The sequence below is a fragment of the Rhineura floridana genome, chromosome 1 (genome assembly GCF_030035675.1).
Source record: "Rhineura floridana isolate rRhiFlo1 chromosome 1, rRhiFlo1.hap2, whole genome shotgun sequence".
In the NCBI taxonomy this organism is placed as follows: domain Eukaryota; kingdom Metazoa; phylum Chordata; class Lepidosauria; order Squamata; family Rhineuridae; genus Rhineura; species Rhineura floridana.
This window is the reverse complement of record NC_084480.1, coordinates 143,943,708-143,960,864: the sequence shown is the minus strand read 5'-3', so window position 1 is coordinate 143,960,864 and position 17,157 is coordinate 143,943,708. Positions and strand designations below refer to the sequence as shown.

The 17,157-nt window shown below is 43.2% G+C and overlaps 1 protein-coding gene across 4 annotated transcripts in view; it reads left to right on the top strand.

Annotated features, from left to right (window-relative positions):
• Positions 1-15,803: 15,803 nt before the first annotated feature.
• The window catches only part of GNE (glucosamine (UDP-N-acetyl)-2-epimerase/N-acetylmannosamine kinase), a 67,819-nt gene continuing 66,465 nt past the window's right edge, over positions 15,804-17,157 (top strand). For 3 of the 4 annotated variants that reach the window (XM_061634827.1, XM_061634816.1, XM_061634865.1), the window contains exon 1: positions 15,804-15,910. In XM_061634827.1, coding sequence (XP_061490811.1) covers positions 15,857-15,910 — 54 coding nt within the window. In that variant the 5' untranslated portion in view covers positions 15,804-15,856. Of the gene's footprint in view, positions 15,911-16,764; positions 16,946-17,157 lie in introns of those variants that run through there. The other variant, XM_061634835.1, reaches the window with a different exon arrangement.

Here is a 17,157-nt window from a genome sequence, read left to right as displayed (position 1 = left end):
TGTACAGCTACATGAGAGGCAGAATTCAAGAGAAGACTCTTTTCCTGCAGATGCAAAGATGAGAAATATTCATCAGCTGATTGTATGCCCGTCGTGCAGCTCTTAAAAGGCACAAGAGCCCTGACATTAAAAGGTGGCAACCATGATTGCTTGTTATTTATTATATTCATTTTATGCCGCCCTGGGATCCTACTGGGAGGAAGGGCAGGATATAAATTTAATAATAAAAATAAAATAAAAGTTTTTTTAAAATGAGGCTGAGAAATGGTGGGGTTGTCACTTTTTTTATGCATCTGCTCCCATTCTTTTCACAGCCTCTACCATCCAGAAATAAAACATGCAACGTTTTCTCCATCATAACTCCATGTCTGGAATTTCTGGCTATCAAATGCTGTTTGGTAGCAAGACTGAGAAACAATGACTTGCCCAAGGGCAGATAGAAGGTCCATGGCCTGTCCTTCACACTGTGGTGGGGTGGGGGACCTGTGGCCCTCCAGGTCCCATCAGCCCCAGTAAGCCTGGCCAGTGGTCACAGATGACAGGTGTTGTAGTCCAACAATTCTGCAGGGACAGAGGTTCCCCACCCCTGATTTAGTCCTTCCTGGGACAAATCTCCATTGCAAAAGAGACTGATGTTATGGTGCAAACCACAGAAAGTGTTCGAGGTTCAGTCTGCCTTGGTACAGTTTCTTCTGCAGGTGTTGGAGCTATTTAAAGACAGGCAATGGAGCATGAGAGTTAACTTCCCTGCCCCGCCCCCCCAGTGAAACAGAGCTGAATTCTTTGCATCTAAAACAGAACATAAATCTGACATGTATTGAACTCCCTTACATGAGCCGTTTTGCGTAACCACCTTTCCCTTATCTTTCCCCCCCCCATCTACCTGCGAGAGGCGAATAGCACATTATCTGTACCTGACGGGCTTCTGATAAAGCAAACATTCCTGTGGTTAGTCTCAAGGAAGTTATGATCCAGTACAAGGAAAAGACCAGGGGTGGGTGGATCAAGGATACAAGTCCGGGATTATGTGCCCTCCCCTGCGCTGCTGTAGTGATGTAGTAAAACACACACACAAAGACCTCAACAGGGAGAAAAATGCCAGGCTGCCTTAAACCTTAATTCACCTAAGCTTGTAAGCTATGGCTGTGTACACACCACACATTTAAAGCACATTATTTCCTCCAGAGAATCCTGGGAACTGTAGTTTACTCCTCAGAGGCCTACAATTCACATGACTCTTAACAAACTATGGTACCCAGGATTCTTCCCCCCCCTTTTTTTTTAGGGGTGGGGAATGAAGCTGCTATTTACGGCAAACTGCATAAGCACAGAAAGTGTGTGGATAAATAGTAATTGTAGCAACATCCACTTGGCAGCAGGACCTATGAGGAGGTGGGTATGGGATTAAAACACACTGCCTAACAATCCACTCCCTTCTCAGAAGGCCCCTCCAGCAGGGATATTGGTTCCCCATGGGAAAGGGTGCGAGACAGGTCTGTATTTTATAACCCTGTTTGTTTAATCTGTATGCAGAACATATCATACGGAAAGCGGGATTGGACCAAGATGAAGGAGGTGTGCAAATTGGAGGGAGAAATATCAATAAGATATGCAGACGATACCATACTATTAGCAGAAACCAGTAATGATTTGAAACAAATGCTGATGAAAGTTAAAGAGGAAAGTAGGACTACAGCTGAATGTCAAGAAGACTGAAGTAATGACAACAGAAGATTTATGTAACTTTAAAGTTGACAATGAACTTGTCAAGGATTATCAATACTTCGGCACAGATTAACCAAAATGGAGACAATAGTCAAGAAATCAGAAGAAGGCTAGGACTGGGGAGGGCAGCTATGAGAGAACTAGAAAAGGTCCTCAAATGCCAACATGTATCACTGAACACTAAAGTCAGGATCATTCAGACCGTGGTATTCCCGATTTCTATGTATGGATGTGAACGTTGGGCAGTGAAAAAAGCAGATAAGAGAAAAATCAACTCCTTTGAAATGTGGTGTTGGAGGAGAGCTTTGCACATACCATGGACTGCAAAAAAGACAAATAATTGGGTGTCAGAACAAATTAAAGCAGAACTATCACTAGAAGCTAAAATGATGAAATTGAGGTTATCATACTTTGGACACATCATGAGAAGACAGGATTCACTAGAAAAGACCATAATGCTGAGAAAAACAGAAAAAAGTAGAAAAAGAGGAAGGCCAAACAAGAGATGAATGGATTCCATAAAGGAAGCCACAGACCTGAACTTAGAAGATCTGAACAGAGTGGTTCATGACAGATGCTGTTGGAGGTCACAGATTCATAGGGTAGCCATAAGTCATAATTGACTTGAAGGCACATAACAACAGAGATGGTTTAAGCCGGGTAACAAATGGGGATGATTTGGATTTAGTAGTGTAGTGGCAAATTCAGAAGTGCAGGGTCCCTTCATGATAATCACACCAAGTCCCCTTGCAGCCACACCCCCTTTTCCACTTTCCTTCGGCTTCCTTGCTCTCCCTGTTGTCTCACAAGTCCACACTCCACTGCAACAGACATCTCTAGGAGCTAGTCGTCATGAAAGGAGAGGTTATGTGTTAGCTACTGAGAAGAGTCTTCTCAGTGGCTGAGTCACCTCCTTTCACTCTGATTGGCTCCAATTAGCACGAAAGCACAAAGACTCTTTTCAGTGGCTAACACACTCCCTTTCCCTGTTGATTGGCTCATACATAGGGACCTTGCCCCCCCCAAAGTAATGGGTCTACAACCTCCTGCAACCAGAAATGACTACACCCCTGTTTGGACTGAGCAGGATCTATTGGGAAATTCATTGGGGCATAATTAAACTGAAGAGGAACAGATTTGGGATGATACAGTGAGGACTGGAAATTAATTGAAAAGTTTATCTGGGGTGATTTGTCTGGGAAATTGATTGGCTTGCATTCTGTGATATTTGAATTCTCAGTTTGAATCTATACACATCTATTAGCATGTGCAAATCTGTGTCTACGGCCCATGCCCCATATCTTTTTAGTACCTTCCAGCAACACCAGGTGCTGACCAGAAATGCAAACTCATTCAGTACTCAGATAGCCTGTGTTAGAGCTCTACACAGAGACACTTTTTAAAAAAAAAATCATAATGATACAGTTCAAGGAGAACAGTATTAGAGTTTCAGGTCACCTGACCTTCAGTGGGAGGAAGTCTAAGATTTCAGAGGCGGCAATCTACCTGGCCGGTCAATTGGTGGTTGATGGATTTCAGGGCAGAATTTGAAGCAGCTGGTGGAGCAAGGGTGAAGCTTAGTAGGACGTGTCAGGTCAGGCAGGTTAAGAGTGGATCCTGATGGATAAGGGGTTGGTGCCAATAACAAATGCTCTCACGTCGAGAGGTAGCACCTGCATTTGGTTTTAAAGTGCCAGTAGCGTTGCAAGCACCTATTTCAGAATGTACAATGAAGCACAGGAACCACTTGAGATGCATTGCATGAATATTGGCAGGAAAGGGGGGGGGGAATTAATGAAACATGCTGCTCAGGTGCCCTTCCCAACATGGTGGAAATGACCCCAGATGAGTGTGAGGGTCTGTTGGGAATCCAAACAGGAGGCAGTAAATGTGGCTAGAATAGCCGATCAGCCATTATTGTACTTGTCCAATCAGTAACCATGTCCATTTTGAAAAGCAACTTAACTTATACATAGGAAGCTGCTTTATACTGAGTCAGATCATTGGTCCATCTAGCTCAGTATTGTATACACTGACTGGCAGCAGATCTCCAGGTTTTCAGACAGGGGTATCTTCCAGCCCTTTATGGATGTGCCAGGGAATAGTCCTGGGACCTTCTGCATGCAAAGCAGATGTTCTACCACTGAGTCATGGCCCTTTCCTTAAAGAATATTCTGCAAGAGATTATCAGCTTATTTTGAAAACAAATCCTTTCACAAGATTTTCCCTGATGAGGAACTGAACCTCAGCCACTTCAGTGAGAGTGCCAAATCTAACCACTAGATTACCAGGGAAGCTAGTTTCTTCTTCTGGTCCCGCCCCTGACCCAGCAGCTTCTATTCTTGTCTCTGCTTCTGACCCACCAGATAACATCCTGTCTCCCCTTGACCTGCAACATTCTTGCCACACCCACCCTGCCCTCACTAGTCAAGTTCTCCCTAACTTCACCAGGGGATACAGTATTTTTGAAAGGAGACGTTGGCCCTAATTGTGGCTGTGCTTCTTGCTAGCCTTGGAGATTGAGGGATCTGGCAAAATAGCAACACTTCCACCAGAAGTTCCAGGGTTTGCACCACAGATTCCAGGGGATGGGCGGTTGCCAAGGGCCAAGCTGTTGAAGGGGGCCACCAGCTGAGAGACAACACCAGCTTGACTCTCTGGGCTAAACCAGGAGATAGCTCAGAGGTCATCAACCTCTGGGTTGAGTGTGCACATCTGGAGAGTTGAGAAAGGTCTATGGATGCCAGTCAGAAAATGGCTGTTGTGGGGGCATGACCTAACACAAAATGGATGCTGTGGAGCCATGACTTAACACATTAACCATCCTGGCTGGAGGTGATGCAAATTGCAGTCCAACAACATCTGGAAGTCCACAGGTTACCCATCCCTGCTTTAAAATACCATGTGCTATGTTCATATTCATATGTTTTTGTGTTTTAAGTAGGACAATCCACAAACATTTTCAAGACAAATGGGGAATTTTGATGGAAGCCTGAAATGTTCTTTAAAAAAAAAAAACTTTCCACTTTCCCTTTTTGCCACTATTCTCAGCTTTGTAACAGTTGCTTCCTCTCTCTACTGCTGTTTCAGCATCATTTTTGCTCCCTCAGCTATCCAGCTGACCTCCTTCCCCAAGCATAAGTATAATGATGCCACTATGTCATGTGGCCATTCAGAGTATTTCCTGACCTCATTCTGACTGTTGACCACTTAGTAAATCAGGTTTTGCTACATGATGACATCACAAAGCCATTTCATAAATTCAGAGTGAGGGGGATGTTTCCTGCTCTGAGAACTTGCTTACAGCTCTATCCTGAGAAACTACCAAATAGGGGAAGGTGCTTTCAGGGAATGAAACTGTTTCTGAAGAGCTCTTCCTCCATTTTGACCCAGCCCTAGCTACAACTCTGTCTTTTTCTTGCTTCCACTACACTGGAATTGATGGAATCCAAGGGAAGAAGAGACAATGGAACAGTTTTTCATTTCTTAAAATACTCAGCGGCTGTACTCTGAGTGAATCTTGGGTATCTGTTAAGTTTTCATATATCTACCACATAATCGGCAAGGTCCCAGAACTTTCAAACGGGTTGCCAATCTTGAAATAAAGAAATGCTGATAACTGGATGGGACTTGGGGTGGAGCCAGGGGTGGAGCGGAGTGGTTTCTGACAGGTTCAGAGTCAGCCACCAGCACAGAAGCTATAGATTCACCCATGGCTTACATCTTCAAACAAACTGGCTGGAGAAAGCAGAACAGACTTATTCCTTCACTGTTCTGGTAACCAGACAGAGAGGAATAATAATAATAATAAAATCATGGCAAGGCTGGATTCTTTTATTTGATTTTTTTCCCCTAGTCAATGAAGCACTTACTTCTGTGCTGTATTTTATTTGCTAAGTAGTACTGACAATAACAATGTTGTTATTCTGTCCCATAAAGGAAAACAGCCTGTACTTGTGTCCTGGTTAGGGTTGTTGTGGAAACCATAATTCTATATTTAATTTAAAAATGGATGGGAGGTGTGCGGGAGAGAAGAAAGGGAAACAAAGGAACAGAGAAAGAACAATGAAGCATCCTTTGCATTTGCCTGTCCCTTGGGTCCTTTTGTCCTGCATTTATCTCTCCTTAATATTCTGAACGAAGATGAATTCTCAGTAATGTTACTAGGTGTCGGCTCACCCCCTAACATCTCTTCTAATTTTACCAACACTCTTTGTTTTTAAAAAAGAAAAGAAAGTCTGTGATATGGCTTGCACCAGAGGTTCCAGGGGTTGGGCAGTTGCCAAGGGCCAAGCTGTTTGAAGGGGGCCACCAGCTAAGAGACAACATCGGCTTGACTCTCTGGACCAAATCAGAAGACAGCTCAGATATCACCAACCTTTTGGGGGTGAGTGCGCACATCTGGAGCGTTGAGAAAGGGCTATGGGTGCCAGTCTGAAAATGGCTGCTGTGGGGGCATGACCTAACACAGAACAGATGCTGTGGAGCCATGACTTAACACAAAATAGCTGCCACTTCTAAAAGACCAGGGGGGAAAAGATATATTAAGTGGGAACCTTGCATGGACAACAAACTGGGTATTGGCAGGTGTACTAGTGATCTTGACATTAGCTAGATCAGTTATTCCCAACCTGAACTAACCCTCCTCCTCAATCTATCCACCCTTTTGTCTTCACAATCTAGCATTCTTGCATTGCTAGCACATTGCTGCTTCTTTTATTATTATTATTATTATTATTATTATTATTATTATTATTATTATTATTATTATTATTATTATTATTATTATTATTGAAAATCTCAGCAGGTTGACTGAGGCTGGGGTCCACATACTGCAGCTGAAATGTATTTAATTATTGCATTTATATCCCACCTTTCTTCCAAGTTGCTCAAGGTGGTAACTCACTGATGTTGGGAGACAGGACTGTACATCTTCAGAATGGGGGCGGAGGGGATACCAATTTAATTGGAACTTTGAATCAAGAAAAGAAAGCAACTGCAAGGAGCTTTTAATGGAAAGGGATATTTGGAGATATGATTTTGCCACGCACCATTTTTCCAATTAACAGTGCTTCCCTCCCTCCCCCAGAATCACCAGCACTCCCCTCCCCTCATGGGTCACCAGCACTCCACGTCCCTCCCCCAGGGTTGCCAATGCTCCCCTTCCTTCCCCATGAGTCACCAGCAGTCCCTCCCCCCCACAGGTCACCAGCAGTCCCTCCCCTTTCCCCCCCATGTGTCACCAGTGGTCCCTCCCCCCATGGGTCACCACCACTCCCCCTTCCCTTCCTCCCCCCCATACATTATTCCCTTCTACCAACCTTGGGGATAATACTGCCTTTCCTTACAGTGCTCTTGTGAGGATTGTTAGAATAATGTGTATGTATATATACATATATGATGATGATTATTACTACCACAATAGAGGTACTTTTTGGATTATTAAAGAGTGGGATTGCTAACAATTAAAAACATACAGACAAACAACTACTGCTCATTATACACAGGAAAGACCACTCTCTTTTTCATTCCCTATTACAGTAACAGACCAGAACCAAAATAGACTCAGCAATAAAGAACTGTGTCCCTTGCTCTCAATCTCACTGACCCAAATTAGCCCTCACTGATTAATCAACAGATACCTCATCCATGAAAAAGGGTCCTTGTGCCAAAGGAAGCTTCCTTACATATAGCTGATACAGATGTAAATGCACACCTGGATACATACTCACATCTGCATTGTGATGCTTATCCAGGCCCCATTAAACTAGCTCAATATACTTTTTGATTTGGATGGGAATGCGGCATCTAGGGTCACCAGCTGTTATATGTGGCTAGTTACATATGAGTGCTGAACTGAGGCTTAAAACTTTGGTTGATCTACCTATTAATGCTGGTGTCACAAGCTTACACACAAATTATTTCTGTGCCCAGCCACTCCACAAGGCTCTTGCCTTTATCATGGTATCTGAGCAAACTTGCCTTTACCCTGTGTTACTCTGTTTGGTGAATGTCTTGAATTCCAGCCAACGGTAACTAAGTTGTAAAAATAATTAGGGTTGTGAACCATTCCTGAACTACATTGTGTTAGGCAATTCCAAGTATACAGCAGGTTCAAATGTTGCCTAAAGGTTTATTCAAATTAGTTGAGCTGATTTTATCGGCCTTCTCCTTGGCTCCGGATCATTTGTATGCAGAATTAGTGGAACTTGCTCGGATAAACAATTGCACAATTTGGTACACGTATGCAGAATCAGCTACTGCTAATATGCCTTATTCAGAGTTCCCCTGAGCTGAAGGTACATTTCTGTATTAATGAATTCTGAGTTTCACTCATCACAAATGACTGCAGGTGCTATTAATGCAAGATTTTCTTCAGCTCGCATCAGAAAATACTATGTAAGGAATCCTCAAACTTCGTCACATTGAGAGAGAGAGAAATTGAACTGGCAGAGTGGAAATGTATGGCCTTTACAACCCACAGGAATGAAGCTTCTAGAGGAAGGGAAATACCAGTCAATCTTAAAGAAGACTGGAAGGAGGCACCAGAGAATCAGTAAATCATATAGGGGTGTTGAGGACAGACTCCTTTGTTTGTGGGTGCTCAGGTCTCACAGAAGCCTTTCATTTCATTTCATTTATTTCTCACAGCACATTAGTTGTTGCTGTTTTGTCGAGACACCCTGGCATGGCCAGGCACACAGTGCGGGAATTACCTATCAAGACTAGCTCAAAGAAATGTTTCCATTGTTGGAGTGGGGGCAGCCCTTGACAAATGAACCCTTTGCAAATTAAAAGTTATTCTGAAGTACTCCTTTAGCTGGGGACAGATGAGAGAGAAAGGTACAAAACACAAACATCAAACAGTATGACACACCATACATTTAAAGCACATTTAAAACACATGACTTCCCCCAAGGAATCCTGGGGACTGAAGTGCTGGGAACTGTAACTGTGAGGGGTAAACTACACTTCCCAGGATTCTTGGAGGGGGGAGTAATATGCTTTAAATGCATGGTGGGTACGCAGCCTTAGTTCATGGGAAGGTCTCCTTATCTCAATTGCCCACGCAAAATACACAGAGAAAATGCAAAGTTCAGAACAAGATACTGCATGCTAAGTAGAACAAGGTGGTAGAGGAAGATGGCAGAGTTATTGACCTACACCACTCAGACTGCATTTTTGAAATGCATTTTTGAAAGCTTCCACTTTTTAAAAAACAAACTTTTTTTACTGATTGACTACAATCTTTTCTTCACAGCAAATACAGAAATTATAATTCACCAAAAAAACCCCATGGAAATGATAATTCATGTATTAACATCCTCTCTCAATTTGCTATAACTGAGGGAAATTGCAAAGCCCCACCTCAAAAGATTGGATTTGGGAGGGTTTGGGAGTTAGATGATATGGTTAAACTAGTAGAGAACCTAATAATATTATTGGCTGACAAACTGAGTTTATTTGTTATTTTTGTAGTAGGATACTAGAAAATATTCTGTGTGTAGAAAATGAACACATTAGAAAGAAACAGTTTAGGGCAGCAATCTCTCTACAGTGCTGGTTTACTTAATGTAGGGGAGTTGTTGCCACAGAGATGCATTGTAAAAGTGACAATATACACACATGCAAACTGAAGTGGTACATCCCAGAAATCCACCATCTCCCTTGGCATAAGGTGAGCATCTCTTAAGCAACAGAGAGTCAAACATTCATGAGGAGTGTCAGAAGGTGGCACTCCCTTCCATGGAGTCCTGCATGCTTCTGTCACCTCATTTCAGTGGCCTTTTCAGGCTTTGGTGGATTGAAATGGGTGGGGAGAATCAAAGGGAGAGTACTGGCACATTTAGCACTGGCTAAATGAGGAAGAAGAAGGAAGAAAAGTAGAACCACAAACAAGAAAAACAAGTACTCCAAGTCCCATCCAAGTATATGACATGCTTTCTGACCCTGTTAACAAAACACTTACTCTGTCTATTTTGTCCCAAAGACAAGATATCTATATCACAGGAAGTCAGAAGTTCACATTTCGTTTTCTGCCTCACTCAGAGTTTCAAAAGCCTCCTGTTGTGATCTTCTTCATTTTTCAGTCATAATCACAGGATTGTCATGTTAGGGCAGAGTATAAGTATGAAAGAACAAGGGAGGAAAAAAGAGAATCCCTCTTTCCTTCCTTGTTCTTCTCTGTCCCGTGTATAATATTAGGATATAAAAGTACAACTTTTTGAAGTTGTGAAATTCTATTTGGTTTATCCTGTACTGGCCTCATCAACATTCACATATGAACCAAAGGCCAACTCATGTTGAGTATCAGAAGCAAAGCTAAACAAAAAGTGAACTAAAGAACACACACAGAGACAATACACTTAACCTTCTGTTTTCTTCATGAGGGTTGTAGCATTACCATGTCTCCCAGAAAAGGAAATTACAAATAATTTTGCATATGTTTAATTAGGAACATAAAAAGACCCTTGCTGATCTGTCTAGCCCAGCATCCTACTCCCACAACGGCCAACCAGATGCCTGTGGGAAGATTGAATTCAGGTGCACTGTTGCCTGGCAGACACAAGGGGAAGGACACTTGGGCCCAGTCAAAAGCCCAAGAACCAAGGGATGCTGGGAGGTCACCTCCCCTCCTTCTAAGAAGAACCCAAACATGGAAAGATCAGGCTGGCGCCAACTGGATTTAAATTATGTCAGGTGTGGGGAACCTTTGACCCTCCAGATATTGAAGGGATGGGAAATCCAGAGCTAGAGCATTCCCTGGCCAGGGATAACGGAAATTGTATTTTAGCAATATCTGGAGGGCAACAGGTTCCCCACACCTGGTTGAAGAGAACTAAGAGAAGAGAACCAGAAGACTGACAGGGTCATGGGCATGATAGCACGATACCAGAAGGAACATCATGTAGAAGATGACAACAACTTGTGGTGTGCTGCTCCAGAGGGCAGAGCTAGATCAGATGGGCTTAAGTTACAGGTTGGTAAGATTTTAGGTGACCATGAGGAGAAAATTCTTAATGGTAAGAGCAGTTCAACGATGGAGTCAATTATTTTGCTGGGGGAGTATGTTCTCTGTTGCTGGAGATCTTCAAGCAAAGGCTGGACACGAGCCTCTGGATTTCCTGCACTTAGCTGGAAGTTGGACTAGATGATTTTATAAACCTTACACTAATTTACTAAACTAAGGTAAATATTATTCCAATGACAGATGGATTAAGATTCCCTTGAACTGGATAGGACCAATTAATTCCATAGGTGAAATGTCTTGTTTCAAATGAGGTGCTTGGAGGAGAAGAGAAATTAAGACTCTGGTGAAATCAGCTCTTAGGAATTCTGTGCCTGGATATCGTGCCAATTTGTGATCAGCCAAGGTTAAGATTCCCACAGTCAGCAGGATGAGTTATAGTAATTTTCCTTAATATGTTGGTTGTAGGAACACTGAATTTCCATCCAATGAATTTCTATTCAAGATTAAATACTCTCAAACAGCTAATTTAACACTTTAAAGGGATGGATATTACAAAAAGTGGAAGGTAATCATTCCACAGAAGTTCATTTCTATTTGACAAAATACCTCCTCAAATAAGTGATATCCCAAAGAAGAGGAAAGTTGATAATTAATCAAAATCCTAATTTCTTAAGATTGGCCCTAAGCAGAATATATCTACAAAAAACAAAATAAAGAATGATGTGTATAAGTGAAAACCCACAAGCTCTGCTGAGAGCCTGATTGACAGTTTGATAACCAGTGTATGAAGATATATATGAATGATAACTTTTCCACCATATCAGTGCAGCAGGCTCTCTAGAAATGAATCAAATCTGGAGTGGTCCATTGGCTAGATTGAACTAACCAAGATTCTTCACCTCCAAACACATATACAAAGTATGTTCAATCTGTTTAAAACCAAACAGAAGGCAATGCACTAGTCTAGTGTATATGCATATTTCTATATGAATGGATGCTACAGGACTAAGATATTCCATAGCACATTTCCCATTTATTGGCATGAACACCACCATAGCTGTGTATATTCTGCATATAAAACAAAAGCAAGAAAATCAAAATTAAAACTCTGTACCAAACCTAAATTGTCCAATCAGAAAAGTTGAAGTCTACAACTAGAAACCAGCCATTATTACAATAAGTGAAATTTGCATAATATCACTTATTCTGCATAACTGAAACTGCATTTTTTAAAGTTTTCTGCATAATGCATTCTGCTCTTGCTAATCATGGGGATGGGGCAAAGAGCTACACAGGTCACTGATACTCTGCCCTCTCATTCATGAACTCCTCTGACTTCTGAAATTCCCCCAGGCTTTGCCACAAGTATTTTCTTCATCAACCATAAGGACTAGAAACATAAGTTTGTTCTTTAAATTAAAGCTGATGTTCTTAAGAACATTCTTTGGCCAGCACTACCACATTCTGCAGTCTTTCAGCCCTGTCATGAAATAACAACCGTCATTTTTTTGTCGGTAGCTCATAGCAGCATTTTAGCTGCCATCTTTCCAGCATAATGAGTAATCAAGGTAGTAATTGAGATCCATAGAACTGGATTCATTCTACTAAGCACGCACAGGTTCACAGATTGAATTTGCATCTAGGTCAAATCAGAGCTTGGAAAAGTTACTTTTTTAAACTACAACTCCCATCAGTCCCAGCCAGCATGGCCACTAGATTGGGCTGATGGGAGTTGTAGTTCAAAAAAGTAACTTTTCCAAGCTCTCATTCTGGAATTATTGCCTTAAGCTATTATAGAAGACAACTCATAGCCGTGGCAGAGCAGCTCTCAGGTGAGCTTCCTATGACCTCCAGATAACAAATGGCTGCAAGACAGTTTGGGAAAATATTAGGGTTTGTTCCCCTTGTAGCACTGCACCAGAGGCATATACCTTGAAAAGCCCTTCATCACAACAATTAAGCACCTTAAAGAAAGATCTACAGGCAATTTGTACCAATACACAAATACCACTTTGGTGATAAGCCTGAATCTACATAAAGCAACTTATAGGCAACTAAATAATAATGACATATTAACAACATGACTGAATATATAAGACAGAAGCCCTGTAAATCAGCAATTTGGTCTTGGAGCACAGAGCTGGCACGACCTAGCGCAAGCTTTGATAACCATTCTACCCAGATGCTGAACATAATCAGAAGCATTGTGAGGGCACATTCAGAAGCCTCAAGAGACTGTTAGAGGGGAGCTATTTTATCCAGGGCTCACTCTCCTCTAGGATCCATGCCCATCAGTTTCCAAGATTCCCCAGGATTCCACCACCACAAAAGTCGGTCAACATGGACAATAACTGCTATTGTGGTGCTATTTTAAGAAGGGGAAACAGCACCACTTTGGCCATGGTGCATATGAGAAAGGCCGACACAGCTGGGCTACCTTGACTCTTTTTGTCCTGGATCTGAGTATGGGTGAGTGAGCAGGGCAAGTAGGCTTTCACAAGCGCTGGTCTTCCCCCTAGGTCATTATTTCTTGCAATGCTTTGTTGTAGAGTATCACTGTGACAGTGAGGGCAGGACGAGATAAAACAGCATGGGAAATTACAATACTTGCACCCCAAGAAAGAAGACGGGAGATAGGCCACTAACTGGAAAACCAATCCAGTGGGGTAGGCTGGTTATTCTGGACAGGGAGGGGGTGTTAGAAATGGGTACCTCAACATCCTGGCAGAGATGGGCACTGGTGTGGAGAGTAGGAGACAGTGCACACACTGCCCTTTCACTGACCCTCCTGCCAATGCTTTCCTGCATTTTCCATGCGGCTGAATCCAACACACTGGGATTGTGTTATTCACAGTTTACCTTGCAAAGAAAAGAAAAGTAGCTTGCACACACATTTCCATATGAAGAGCAGGTACACAGCAGCCTTCCCCAATCTGTGCTGGCTGGGGCTGATGGGAGTTGTAATCCCAAACATTTGGAGGGCACCAGATTGGGGAAGGGTGACCTACAGTAAAAGTTATATCTTGAGATGAACTCTAGAGCTGGCGTCACCAAGGTGGCATCAGATGGCACAGATGGGACTCTTGAGGACTTCCCTGGTGCCCACGAAGCCTCTGAGCCCTCCCCTCTTTCATCATGAGGTGGTGAGGGTGGTTAACTTTTCACCTCTTGAAAAGTACATAGAGCTGAAGGAGGAAGTGACATTCTTTCCACTTCTTCTTTCAGCTCTATGTACTTTCCAAGACACAGATTGGCACCCTGAGCAGTGAAGTGACTGAGAAGATAGGAGAGAAAGGGGAAAGGTCTGGGAGGCTGGGGGGAGAAGAATGGGGCAGCCAGGGAGCAGAAAGTGGGGTGCCACAGGTGTCACAGGGGGAGAGAGAGAGAGAGAGGAGGCATGCACACACACAAGTTGGATCCAATAAAAAGGATCCTCTTGAAACTGCATTTTTTTCATTTGTTTCTCTCCCCTTGACCAACCATAATTAGAACACATATCACATCTGCCTCTATTAAATGAACAGTAAAAACTACACATCTCGTGCTTTCCAGCACTGTCATGGTACAAAAACATTGATCCAAAGCACTGAACCATATGAATCCTCATATTTTTTACAGACCACCATCAAATCATAGGTCACTTCTGTGTCCACGGATGTATTCTATAATTTGTTGGTGGTTTTGTTGTAATCTTGTATAAAAATCAAGAATGAGAATCTGAACCTTAGAACAATGCTTTTGCAGTGCAGTCTACCAGTGTAAGCTTTCATTTGAACTGAATTTGATAGTAACCTTTTGCAAATGTATGTAAAATCATGCAAATTCAAAAAGCTGTTTTCATTCTGCTAGATCCAACTTTTTTCCAACCCCTTGGAAAATCTTTTTCTGTGTGTATGTATTTGCATTTTATTTCTGTTGGGGGTGGGGACTGATCTGGGGATGAGGTGAGAAGTAACCAGAAGGAGTGGTGCCCACAATACTCTCTCAAAATTCCAAATGGGCCAAAATGGGCCCCCAAAGGTTGGCAACCCCTGCCTACAGCATGCAGGTGAGATTCTGTCAGGGGTTCTCAAACATCTGCTAATAGTGAATTTAATTCTCTGAGCATGCACATCCTTATGTAGCCAAAATGACACCTTCCATGCACAAGGAGGAGGCATCAGCAGGCCTGAGTAAATCCAAAGATATGTAGAAGTACAATAAAAATCTTTAGGGGGAAAATCCCCCCCCAAAACAGCTCAGTGAGCACTGAATATGCTCAGTGGGTGTGGAGTGCTAACAGATGGTTGGGAGAATGCAAAAGGGGTGGGGGCGGTGTTAGATGAAATGAAGTATCCTAAAACTGGGGTGGCTTGAATCCTGAACAGGAGTACACCATGCTACAATATGTTGTTGCAGGTTCCACTTGTTACATGATTATAAGTAATTATTATATACTTTATAATACTGAATATTTCTATGGTGCTTTTTGACCATTTAAATTCCTTGTATAACATTGGCTCAGGAATCCTTACAACAATCTTAAAAGGTAGGTCAGTATTATTCTCCCATACGCTATGTGAGGTTGGGAGACACTTGCCTAACAGGTCTTGAAACTGAGATGACATTTGAACATGGGATTTCCCAGCTCACACTTTTAGGTTCTGTGATCCTCCATTATTAATACATTACTGGCATGGTGAAATTGCTAAGAGACTGAACCCTCCCAGGAAATGCTGGGTTTTATTCTGCTATGGCCTAACCATCCCCTCCCCCCTTTCTGATATCGGATACGAATAATGACAACCTCCCTTGCAGGGTCGTTGTAAAGATCACATTCTGTAAAATGCTTTTACACTTGAAAAGGGCTCCTAGGCTTCCAGATGTCGACTGGGGAAAGTAAAGTAAGGATTCGAAAACGTGGCGGGGGAGAGGGGTGCTTTTCGTAGACCAGTAAAACTCTATATTTTAGTCTGGAAAATAGACTCAGCTGGCATCCTGGTTGCTACGAATGAGAATATGAATGAGTCAGATCTCTCTCTTTCTCTCAACGACTTTCGAAGGGGGCAGGGCTTAACGACGAGCATGGAATTTAGGTGCCCATCAAAGCCTCCCCTGTGAAAAGCAAAGAGTTGTTTTGTTCGTGAAGCCAGAAGGAAGCACACGAGCCGGCTCTACAGGATGGGAAGCAACGTGCATCTCCGCTGGGAGCAGCAGAGCCCTCGCGGTCCTCATGTAAGCCCGATCTCGACAGAGGGCCTTTTGTCTCTGAAACGGCAAGGTGGGAGGGGAAAAGAGAGAGAAGCCTCGGAAATGGCAATGGAGAAAACGAAAGCGTTCGTTGCAACGGATGGGGGGGGGAGATGGGGGATTTGTTGTAAGGTGTCGCTTCCATCCCCGTGCCCGCCTCGCGTGTTGCCCCCTTCCCCTCGGTGTGGGTCTTTTCAGGGGGACCGAGAGCTTCACGGCTTTGGAAGAGAACGCATAGCTAGATAGCCAAACGGTCTCTCCCACCCACCACTCACAAATGATGAATGGGGCGCGCTCTGTTTGGTTCGACGTTCCCTTCATTCGGGCAAGGAGACAGGTCCGCTTTTCAGGCAACGGAGGGATGTTGTGACGGGAGAGCGAGCGATGCCGTTAGCTAATTTCCAGACAGAGCGAGCTGTCGCGGCTCAAGTCTATCTGGAAACATCTGAGCGGGTAGCCCTTGTTTTCCACCCCTATTCTATGCATTCTACTTTTTCAGTGGGTAAAGGAAATGCACTCTGCATGTGCCCAGGCGCTCTCTCAGCTCTTTACGCGGACATGAAAACAGCCAGAGCCGAGGTACAGCGCAAAGTGAGCCCCGTTTAACTTATACACCACTCTTCACTTAGGAAGTCTAAAGTTCCTTAAGGGTGGCTCCTACACTTGCAGTGACCAGGACCTCAGATACATGTTTACCTTCGGCATCAGCGACAACGAGGCCACTCCTAAGTCACTCGAGTGCGTCTAAACTGTCTTTTTCTCTGGCTCCACCCCCATCTCTTATCAAACTGAGAGCGAGAGCTGGTGATGCAAGTCCTGATAAATGTAAACGCTTTCTAGTCATTCCTACTGTATTCTGGTTTGTGGCTGCGCGTGTTTAAGATTGCAATCCTAACCCCGCATACCTGAGAGGGAGCTTCCACTGAACTCAACAGGACTTACTTCCCAACATACACAAAAAGGATTGCACAGCAAGAATCTGAATTTTCTGTAGCAGTTACCTGGGACCTAAATCGCCTGGTCAGTGTTTTGAAGCGATTTGTGTCTGCAGACAGGGGATGTAGGAAGCTTTGGGGAAATGTCTGTTTTATTACAAGATGTTTCCGTGGAAAGTTTTATGTCTGCTTGGAAATAATGTGCATGTGTAATGTCATCAAGCCCAGCAGCACTATTGGAGCCTTCAGCATTTTTTTTGAAAAATGGGTGGATGTGGAACCAGGATCACACACGTG